The sequence below is a fragment of the Ostrea edulis genome, chromosome 4 (assembly GCF_947568905.1).
Source record: "Ostrea edulis chromosome 4, xbOstEdul1.1, whole genome shotgun sequence".
Taxonomy (NCBI): Eukaryota; Metazoa; Mollusca; class Bivalvia; order Ostreida; family Ostreidae; genus Ostrea; species Ostrea edulis.
The window spans coordinates 25,933,947-25,945,926 of NC_079167.1; the positions used below are offsets into that span (position 1 = coordinate 25,933,947).

General features: G+C 40.6%; 1 protein-coding gene across 1 annotated transcript; it reads left to right on the forward strand.

The window, feature by feature from the left end:
- The first annotated feature begins 9,044 nt into the window (after positions 1 to 9,044).
- LOC130053772 (uncharacterized) lies at positions 9,045 to 9,911 on the forward strand. Its single transcript, XM_056161333.1, has one exon. It carries the CDS (start codon positions 9,045 to 9,047, stop codon positions 9,909 to 9,911), a length of 867 nt encoding a protein of 288 aa, XP_056017308.1.
- Positions 9,912 to 11,980: the final 2,069 nt, after the last annotated feature.

Genomic DNA, 11,980 nt, shown 5'->3' on the forward strand with positions numbered 1-11,980 from the left:
AATCAGTATCACAGAAGACATTTCGTTCTTGTACGTCAAGAGGCAGTTCTAAGTTAACCGCAGCTTTAATTGAACATACTGTGAAAGTGGAAGCAGCTCGTACTCGAATGAAATACGCAGAAGAAGAGGCGGAGTTGATAAAACAGGAGGCTGCACTCAAGGCGAGTCGCACCTTATTGACTGTTAAAAAGGAATTAGAGGCAGCTGAACATGGGTTAGATGCTGTGAAAATGGTACTCGATTTTGATGATAGTGACAGAACGAGCAAAAATGAAATTGAAAGTAAACATGGTGCAGACGATGAACATTTTCTGACTACGCGTTATGTGCAAGAAAACAGAAATGACATGACGTCCCCGCTTGAAGTTGAACAACAAACTGTTGAGCCTAACATACCACCTGTATCTCCAAACCCAGTCCATATCTTGCGTCCACAAGCAGCACCATTCAATCCAGCCCAATACGCGCACAAGCAGAACAGTGAATATAATGCCTCTCATCTAGCCTTACTGGTAACGAAAAATCAACTGTTACCTAAACGACTTTCACATTTCAATGACCAACCTGAGAGGTATTTGACTTGGAAATGCAGTTTCCTCAGTGTCATGGATGAAATTAAGGCATCTGATTTGGAATGTTTGGACTTGTTACTCAACCATTTGGGTTCGGATTCAAAGACCCGGGCAGAAAATATACGGGCATCAAACCCGCGAGATCCGGGAAAGGCAGTTAAAGACATATGGAACCGTTTAGACCGTGAGTACGGTAGTGCAGATACTATAGAAAGTTCTCTTAAGAATCGGATTACCAACTTTCCTGTGCTAAACGAGAGTGACAGAAAGCGCTACTATGACTTATCCGATCTAGCTGCAGAGGTTGAATATATCAAATGTGATGAAGACTTCCAGTTAACATTTACGTATTTTGATACTTCTGGAGGCATTAACGAATTCGTTCGGAAACTACCAAAACGACTGCGAGAGAAGTGGGCATCTGAGTGTGATCGTTACAAGGTGAAGAACAGTGTATCACAAGCTCCGTTTTCATTTTTTACCAGATTTTTGAGAGACATTGCGCGTGTAAAAAATGACCCAAGCCTCGTGATTGAAAACTCACCTCAGACTCGGACCGAGTGGTTACCAACACGCAAGAAAGGTCAAGTTCTTACTGTGAAGAAAGTGGATGTTATGTCGGACAAAGATGAGCCAGTTACGTTGGATAGAAGTACGCCACTTACATCAGGCAGAAATGAACTGAACTCTGAGAAAACTGACAGCTCAATGCGGTGTCCTATTCATGGTGGTAATGCTGCTCATTCACTGAGGGAATGTCATAAGTTTCGTAAAAGGCCGTACAAGGAGAAGGTAGACTATCTGTTTAAACATGGATATTGCCTAAGGTGTTGCGGGTAAAAACGGCACACTAAAAAGAACTGTCGTGAAAACGTGAAGTGTGATGTGTGCGGTTCTCTCAATCATGTGACAATTCTGCATTCCGATGTTGCTCCTGGGAAATCTCATGAGGGGGAGCAGTTGACAGTTTCAACATCGTGCACCGAAGTGTGTAATGTGCCACAGAACACTAGTAAATCCTGCGCAAAAATCTCACTGATCAAAGTATATCCGGAAGGACAACCGTACCATGCACGCCATGTGTATTGCGTAATCGATGACCAAAGCAACCAGTCTTTGGCGTCATCATCCTTTTTTGACGCATTTGGAGAGTCTGGTCCAGAAACTGAATATGTACTTTCGACATGTGCAGGGAGATCAGTTACATCAGGAAGAAAGGCATCTGGATACATCGCACAATCACTTGATGGATCTTACACTCACAAATTACCTTGTTTGATTGAGTGTAATGAAATACCAAATAACCGTGATGAAATCCCCTCAAAATCTGTTGCTCGTCATTATTCTCATTTGGCGGATATACAGGACTATATTCCGGAGATTGACACTGGAGCCAACATCGAGATATTGATTGGTCGGGATCTTACAACAGCGCATCATGTGTTAGATCAGAGAGTTGGTCAGGATGGCTTACCTTTTGGACAGAAATTACCTCTCGGCTGGGTTGTGGTAGGAAACGTCTGCCTTGGGAAAGTCCATCAACCAGAAATTGTCAGTGTGATGAAAACTTCCGTACTTACCAATGGACGCGCCTCACATTTAATACCCTGTGACAGTGAGTTTTCTGTGAAGGAAGGATATCCGGATATCTTTCAACGCTCGCCAGGAGATGAAAAACTAGGTCTCTCTATTCAGGATAAGAAGTTCATGGATATCATGGAATCAGGCTACAAGAGATCTACTGATGGGTTCTGGGAAGCACCGTTACCATTTCAGGATTGCAGACAAACTCTACCGAATAACCACTCGATGGCTTTACGTAGGGCCATGTCGTTTGATAGAAACTTACGATCTAATCCGATCAAGTGTAAACAGGTTGTTGATTTGATGGACAAACTTCTAGTGAATCACCATGCAGAGTTAGCCCCGGAACTACCTGCAGTGTCTGAACGATGGTACTTACCTATGTTCGCCGTACATCACCCTAAGAAACCAGAAAGTGTACGCGTGGTGTTCGACTCTTCGGCTAAGTATAATGATTCGTCGTTAAACTCTGTGCTATTACAAGGCCCAGACATACTGAATAACTTGCTTGGTATATTACTTCGCTTCCGGAAAGAGAAAGTTGCCGCAACCATGGACGTGGAGCACATGTTTTATAACTTCAAGGTGCCCGAAAAGCAACGTTGCTACTTACGATTTTTGTGGCACCAGAATAACGACATTGACCAGCCGCTTATTGAATATCAAATGACTAGACATGTGTTTGGTAATTCTACCTCACCTTCCATCGCTAATTATGGATTCCGGAAAATTGTCGAGGGTGCGGATAAGGATGTACAAGACCTCATCAATGAAAATTTCTATGTAGACGATGGATTAGTGTCGTGTAAAACCGTGGACCAAACAGTTGACCTCGTGCTTCGAGCTCAGGAAACGCTGCAGGATAGAGGGAGAGTAAGACTCCACAAGTTTGCCTCGAACAGTAGGCATGTAATCAACGCTTTGGATCAAGCTGATTTAGCCAAGAATCTGAAGGACTTAGACTTAGGAACTGCTGCACTTCCTACTCAGAGAAGTATAGGACTTTTATGGAATACTGAAAGTGACTCTTTCATATTTAGCGTGAATCAGGTGGAAAAACCATACACCAGACGTGGCCTGTTGTCAACCATCAACAGTGTCTTTGATCCTATTGGATTTGTACAACCTGTCGTTATCGAGGGGAAAATTCTTCTTCGCGAGATGATGTCCGTCACCAAGAAAACTGACTGGGACGAACCATTACCAGAGGCCTTACACGACAAATGGGTCTCGTTGATACATTCATTAGCCTGTCTCGAGGAGCTTCATATCCCTAGAATGTACAGTGACATTTCGTTTGAAGACGCCATCCGCAGAGAAGTCTTGGTCTTTGCAGATGCTTCAAAGAACGCAATAGCTGCCTCAGCATACCTCAAACTTTATGATGTCAATAGATCAACTATCAGCTTCCTAATGGGCAAGGCTAAGGTGGCACCCAATTATGGCCATTCAGTCCCTCGATTGGAATTATGTGCAGCGGTCCTCGCTACAGAAATTGCAGAAAGCATAGCAGAACAGTTGAGCATTCACAAGGACAACTTTAGTTTCTTCACGGACAGCCAAGTGGTACTTGGATATATCTCCAATGAGTGTAGGAGATTCTATATCTACGTAGGGAACAGAGTGAGCAGAATCCGACTCTTTAGCCAACCATCCCAGTGGCATTATATTGCATCAGAGCGTAATCCTGCTGATGTAGCGACCCACGGTCTACATGCATCAAACCTGTCTGGCTCGTTATGGCTCAACTGCCCAGAGGATACCTTGGACGTTGTAGCAGATACAGGTTACGGTCTTGTTAATCCAGAACAGGATGTAGAAATTCGTCCAGAAGTAACTTGCGCGTTGCAATCTGTGGAAATCAAGGATATTGCGAAACCTGGGGTTCCATTTTCAGACTTCTTCTCTAGATTTTCATCATGGAACAAGCTACTCCGTGTTATTGCTCGTATCAAGTTTTGGGCTTGTCGACATCGCAAGGATGGGCATTCACTTACTCGCTTTGATGACCCTGAGCTATTGAGAAATAGTGAACTTGCGATCATTGCATGTGTGCAAAGAGACATATTCGCAGAGGAGATAAGTTGTATCAAAGACAGAAACAGAATTCCACGAAACAGTCCACTTAAATCCCTCTCACCCGTCATTACAAATTGTGTTCTTCGAATTGGTGGAAGATTGAACAATGCACTTAACACTGATATCACAGAACATTTGTGTAATCCTATCATACTTCCAAAGAACCACCACATTACTCGCTTGGTTATAAGGCATTACCATCATGAGACGTACCACCAAGGTCGACATTTTACGGAGGGTGCCGTCCGCTCTGCTGGATATTGGGTAATAGGAATGAAGAGAATGATTTCCGCAGAGATCAGCCGATGTGTAGTGTGTCGCAAATTACGTGGTAATCTTGGCCATCAAAAAATGTCGGATCTTCCTGAAGACCGTTGCAGAGCCAGTCCGCCCTTCTCTTACGTGGGAGTGGACACCCTTGGCCCTTGGGCAATTGCGTTTCGACGGACAAGGGGTGGAAGTGCAAATCAGAAACGGTGGGCATTGTTATTTACATGTCTAGTAACCAGGGCAATTCACATTGAGGTTATAGAACAGCTCTCAAGTTCCTCCTTCATAAATGCGCTAAGACGATTTGTCTCCATACGCGGACCAGTTACGCAATTTCGATCCGACAGGGGAACGAATTTTATTGGAGCATCCGAGGATCTTGCCATTGACGCTCAATTTATTGAGAGAGGACCTGTATCAGACTTTCTGTCAAGCTCACGCACTGTGTGGAAGTTTAACCCGCCATATGCTCCACATATGGGAGGGTCATGGGAGAGACTAATTGGAACAGTGAAACGCATTCTCGATTCTATGCTGTTGCAACATAAAGGGAAAACCTTGACTCACGAAGAACTCGCCACACTTATGTCAGAGATATGCGCGATTGTCAACAACCGACCCTTAGTGGATGTGTCTTCTGACCCAGAGTCGCCCAACATACTTACTCCGTCAATGCTACTTACAACGAAAACCAAATCTGATGTCAATCCATTTCCTTCATTTGGCACCAAGGATGCACTAAAGTCTGCATGGAAAAATGTGCAAGTGATGACAAATGCGTTTTGGCGTAGATGGAAATTGGAATACTTGCACCGGCTGCAAGGACGTGTTAAGTGGCAGGAACAGTCTAGAAATCTCAAAGTCGGAGATCTCGTTTTAGTCAAAGACATTGACTCTTCACGCAATAACTGGCCAACCGGACTTGTTCAGAAAACCTTTGAAAGTAAAGATGGTCTTGTTAGAAAAGTTGAAGTTGCTGTGGTTAGGGATGGTAGACGTGCTTTGTATGTTAGACCTATCACAGATCTTGTAACACTTCTAGAGGTTGAATGAACATATTCGAACATTTGAGTATTAGGGTACTTAGTCAGAACTTGAACTCTTGTGTAATTTTTTATTTCATTTTATATGAAACATGTTTAAGATTTGAAAGTTTTTGGTATTTTGAAAAGGTTTTCATTCTTATTATACAAATATTATTTGTACTTAAAAAAATATTGATTTCTGGTAGAAATCAGAGGGAGAGTGTGATGTCGCGGTCCGGAATTTTACCGCTCCGGTTTGTGTACTAGTGTTTTAGTGTATACTTCCGTGACGCCGTAGCATGCTTTATGTCTCTGTAAATTTTGGGTATTTGGGCCTCCCTAAGGAGTAAGTTTGCTTAAATATCTTTGTAAACAATAACTTTACAATGTTATGGATGTTTTTCTATAGGTATGATTATGTGTAATCGTTTTCTGAATCTTCGTGGTTTATTTTCAATAATGTGACCTATTTTCACTCGAAACGTTTGTCATACGTTTACCATGCGTTTGTAATACGTATAGAGCCATGACTGGTTAAATAGTTTTTTTATTGTGTTCACGTTTTCGCCAACATTTTGATGAAGTTGATCAGTGTTTTATGATTGTTTCTTATTTGTTTTATAGTTTTTTACCCTCGTCTCATGAGGAAAGTCCCGAATAAAGAATATATATGGAGTTCCAGTCGACTCGTTCTAGTTTATTCTTTTAAGAACGGCACATTTTCACATGTATTTCTCAAATACCTAGTGCATTCTCCTTTAATTAAATCCTTGAAAACTGAAGGACTATCTGCACTATGTTTTTGTATGTAATGGAAGCTGTTTGTAGGTTTAATATACAACTTGTCATTGGCCAAATGCTGTCTGACGTGTTTCATACCAACTGTTAGTTCGTTATTTACGCAGTGATTTTGACTACGGATTAATCCATCTTCTGATCAAGACATAAGGCTCACCGGTCGACAGGGGATGCTCTCTCTCTCTCTCTCTCTCTCTCTCTCTCTCTCTCTCTCTCTCTCTCTCAATATAAAGGGGAATGGACACGACAAATTAGGGTTGTCCATTTTTAATAGAAATTCCCTTTGAATTTAACATTTTTAAAGAAACTTTAAGAAAACTAAAACAAGATACGAATTTTTAAAAGGAATGTTAGGGCCGCTGGACAACTTGTGATGATGAAAATGTGAAATGTACTATTTACACACAGTTTGAAAGCTACACACAATGGATTTTTAAAACTACACTCTATATACATGTAATTATGTAATTGATATTGCAGATATTGATGAGTACGTCACTTCGGCGGCATGTCTTCATGATGGTAGTTTTATATTTTCGGAACATTAGAGGGACCATCCTGACAGCTATACGACACAATTAAGTTAAGTATAATATGATGGGTTTTTGAGAATGATGGGCTTTTAAAAATATAAATTATATAATAGATAACACAAGGTTATACTTCACAGATGGCTCATTAATGGATGGATAATACTACATTAAATCAGTAATTTTTTGTAATAACCAGTTCATATGGAATTGGTCTTATAATGCTGTATGGAGATTACTTATAGAGTGTATGATAATTTAGCCAATTCACATATGGAATTGGTCTGCCAGTTCAAATGGAATTTGGTTTGATGCTATATAGAAAGATGTTCATATGGAACTTGTGGTTCAATGGAACCCTGAATTTGATAAGTATATGTTCAAATGGAACAGTTGAACAGTTCATATGGAACTGGGCATTCAACATATTTCAGTTCATATGGAATTGGAATAGGGTAACTGATACTCAGTTCAGATGGAACTGATGTGTTTATAAGGAACACCTTGTGTATCTGTTTCTCATGGTATATATATTTAAATCAGAGTGAAATACAATTACCAGATATAAGCTGATATTTCACATTTTATGTATCTGATTAAATCAGTAGAACTATGTATGAGAGTCTGACAACAAATCATTGTTATGTAAACAAACTCTGAGGCAAAGGAATAATGAATTGAATTTTTCAGTTGAACACAGGTTATGGAACAGGCCACTTCACGTCCAAAGCGGAGGAAGGTGAGGGAGTCTCGTGGGAAAAGCGCAACACCTAGGAGGAGCGCAACACAGTCAACGTCCGTAGGAAGAACCCCACGTGGCAAAGCAAGAAGTCAGACGCGAGTTGCCTCAGACACTCACAGTAGACCGATTCTAGGCGTAGGGCAAGGTACAGGACCTGAACAGATAAACACAGCTACACAAGTGGCCAATGAACATGGAGACACACCTGTTCCAATTTCTGTGGGCAACCAGAACCTGACTACTGAGTCGATGACACAGATGTTAACAGCAGCCATCCCGGTCATTACACAAACTGTTGTTTCAGTCCTACAGAACAGTGGTATGTTGCCTGGTGGAATATTACAACAGAACAACTCAAGTACCCAGCCTAACCTATTGGAGAGCAGTTCTGCCACTGGAAGTACCACTGACGAGGCTGCCGCGCATAATGTGGGTGATGGAAATGGTGCCAATGAAGGAGCGAATAAGTCCCCAAATCTTAGTATTGCACAAGAACTGTTAGGTAATATTGCACCTGTCACTAGTCAAACCACAGAAAGTAGAGCGTTAACAGTAAATTATGGGCTAGCACGCCCAATTTCTTTGGGAGTAGATCCTAAGTTGCGTGCAGATATTGTGTCGAATAAGTATGTCGATTTTAGCGAATTCTTAAAACACAAGAAATCTGAAGAGAAATTTAATTACATTGCAGAAGAGAAAGATGGCAATTTGCAATTTGTTAGAAAGAAAACAGGAAAACAGATAAGCAATTTAACACAGTGGCAGGATGCCTTCTATATATATGCTGGTATTTATTGTCAAAGACATCCTCATCAGGCCCCTAATTTAATGAAATATGGGCAGATTATTTCTCAGTTGGCTCAGATGTCAAATGTCGAGGGGGCATTAAATTATGATGAAACTTTTCGTAGGTGGAGGGAACAAGATCCAGACCATTTGCCATGGGAGGGGGTAAATGGGGAATTGCACACAGAAGCAATGGCTATGGCATTGTCGAGCTTTAAGAACAAGGGTTCTTTTCGTCCCCAGCAAAAAAGTTTTCCCTCAAATTCAGTGCGAACAAATCATTGTTTCACCTTCAACAATGAAGGGAGCTGTTCAGACAAAGTGTGCAAATATGGTCACTTCTGTCAGGTATGTAAGGGCACCCACAGTAGATTACACTGTCCAAACAAACAAACGGGGAACACATCCACAACAGAAGGGAAAAAGGGTAAACCCCAAACTAAGCAGTCCACTTTTCGTGCCTCACAACCCTTTCCAAAATAAGATACATGAGATAGTGACCCCGATAAAGGCAGATGAATTACAGTGTTTACTTGCTGGGTATGATAAGCATAAGGTGAAGTTTTTGGTTAATGGTTTTACAGAGGGCTTTAAGATTCCTTTTCAAGGTAAAGAAGAGTTTCGGTTGAATAAAAATTTGCCATCAGCTGTAGCTAGAATGGATGTATTAAAAGAGAAAATTGGGAAAGAAATTGGGGCAGGTCGAGTTAAAGGTCCTTTCCAGGAACCTCCCTTTAAAATTTTTAGAGTATCTCCCTTGGGATTAGTTCCAAAAGTTCAGATAGGAGAATTCAGGATTATTCATGATCTTTCTTCACCTGAGGGTAATTCAATGAATGATGGAATTTGCTCCGATTGTAAATCTGTAAAATATCAATCAGTAGATGATGCTTGTCATCTTATTCTGCAGTTTGGTAGAGGATGTCAGCTAGCAAAAGTTGATGTGGAGCATGCTTATAAGTTAATTCCAGTACACCCAGACAATTTTAACTTGTTCGGGTTTGCTTTAGATGATGGTTTTTATTTTGATAAAACGTTGCCTATGGGCTTGAGCTACTCCTGTCAGTTGTTTGAAGTGTTCAGCACATCATTGCATTGGATAGCAGAGAATAAATTGGGTATACAAGGTTGTGTACATATTCTTGACGATTTTCTATTTGTTTCCCCTGCCCCGGCTAGGCTGTGTCAGGTTGGATTAGATAGGTTTATGACAATGGCAGAGCGGATAGGTCTCCCAATTAAGCAGGAGAAGACTGTTTTACCTACAACTTGCTTAGTATTTATGGGGTTAGAGTTGGATACAGTGGCAATGGAAATTAGATTGCCATTAGAAAAATGTCGGAAAATGGTGAAAAAGTTCATGGCAAGAAATTGGACGACACTTAGGGAATTACAGTCTCTGATAGGTCTGTTGAATTATGCTTGTGCAGTTGTATTGCCAGGTCGCACATTTTTGCGTAGGATAACTGATCTGGCATACAACAACCAAACGAAAAGAGGGGGCTTAATAAGGAGGCAAAGCTAGACTTAAGGGCTTGGTCATTGTTCTTGGATAGTTTTAATGGGAAAGGCTTGATTCAAGAGCCCAAGCTTGAAACGTCTGTCTCATTGCAGATGTATACAGATGCAAGTGATGTGGGGTTTGGAGGTTTATTTAGAACCCATTGGTTCGCAGGGAGATGGTCATCAGAATGGTTAACAAAACACATATCTGTTAGGGAACTTTACCCAATTGTTATAGCATTAGAGCTTTGGGCCACCCAGTTATCTAATAAATGGGTTCAATTTTATTGTGACAATACTGCAGTAGTACATTGCATCAACAAACAGACGGCTAAGGACTCAGAATTAATGATACTTATTAGAAGACTAGTTGTGCAGGCATTAAGGTTTAATATTCAGTTTGAGGCAGTGCATATCCCAGGGTTGAATAATGTGTTAGCTGATAGGCTTTCTCGTTTTCAGATAGGGGAGTTCAAAAGGCTTGCTCCAGATATGGATCAGCATCCGGCAGATATATCAATATTGGTCGAGCCTCACTGACTCAGCTGTCCACGGATATTATTAGAAGTTCTTTGTCAAAAAATTCATTTGATAATTATGGCCGGGCTGTTCAGTGCTATAGGAATTTTTTAGCAATTTATTTTCCACAAGGTACAGTTCTACCATTAGCTGTAGATAGAATCATACTTTTCATGGCCTTCTGCATGCACAAGAACAGGGCTTATAATACTGTAGCATCATATTTGTCTATGCTAAATTATGTGCATTGTATGGCTGGTTTTCAAGATATCTCTCAGAACTTTGTTGTTAAGAAAGCTTTAGAGGGGTATAGAAAACAAAAGTCTAGGGCTGATACAAGGTTGCCAATAACACCAGAAATACTGAAAAAATTAGTACACTCCTTGGGACCTTTGGGTTTTGCATATTTTGTACAGGTTTTACTCAAGACAATGTACCTCTTACCATTTCACGCCTTCTTGCGAGTAGGGGAAATTACAGGAGCTAGTTTAAATACAATCTCCAGACAGTCCATTCAGTTTGTGGTAAATGCTCAAAGTAAGATTCATGCAGCCGAAATAAATATGGAACACTTTAAGCATTATAAAGGAAAGTCATGTAAAGTATTGTATATTGAAAGTAATCAGGATGCGGAAATGTGTCCAGTTCAAGCATTATGGAGGTATTGTGAACTTAGGGGGGCCCATGGGGGCCTTTATTCTGTTTTTCTGATGGAAAACCAGTTACAAGACAATATTTTACACAGCAATTGCAGCTTTCTCTGTTATGGGCAGGATATGATACCAGTTTATATAAAACCCATAGCTTTAGGATAGGTGCAGCCTAGCACGGCAGCAAACATGGGCATCTCAGATGACAAAATCCAAATCATGGGTAGGTGGCAATCAGATTCTTTTAAAAAATATATCAGGATCCCTCTATTAAAAATGTAGTTAACACCTTGTGATAATGGGTCATAGGTGCTGTTTGATTTTGGGGGCATCATGGAGACAGGGGCTTCTGTTGCCTCCATAAGTCAAACACTGGGTAGGATGCTAGGTATTTAAGAACTTTGTGATCAGGGGTCACAAGTGATGCTTGAATTTTGGGGCATCATGGGGACAGGGGCCCTTGTTGCCTCAATTTAAGTCAAGTATAGTTTTGACAGGATTGTGAATGTCTGCATGGTACCACATAGATAGTTTAAACAATGTTGGTTGGCGAGACAGATGTTAATGAATAAGATATGTGTATATACTTTATAACCTTTTAGAATTTGAATTGTGTTGAGCTTGTTTGTAAAGGTATTACAAATATATGTAGTAAAAGAATTTATTTTTGAAAAAGTGTACGGTTGGGTACAGTCAAGAGATATACTACATATCATATGAGTTGCAGAATATGGTAAATGAATGTACATACATGTCTATATGCCTAGGTGATCAGTTTGGTTAAAAAAAACAAAAAAACAAAAAAAAAAAAACAAGTCTATGTCAACACAGGTGTGGATGGGGGGTATTGTGCCAAGGAGTGTCACAATTTAGGGGGTGTTAAGTTCCCCATCTTTGGTGGGCCATATAATTGTGGATATTA

Coding starts and splice junctions, on each gene's coding strand:
- LOC130053772 (XM_056161333.1), top strand. CDS start 9,045: ATGGATGTATTAAAAGAGAAAATTGGGAAAGAAATTGGGGCAGGTCGA.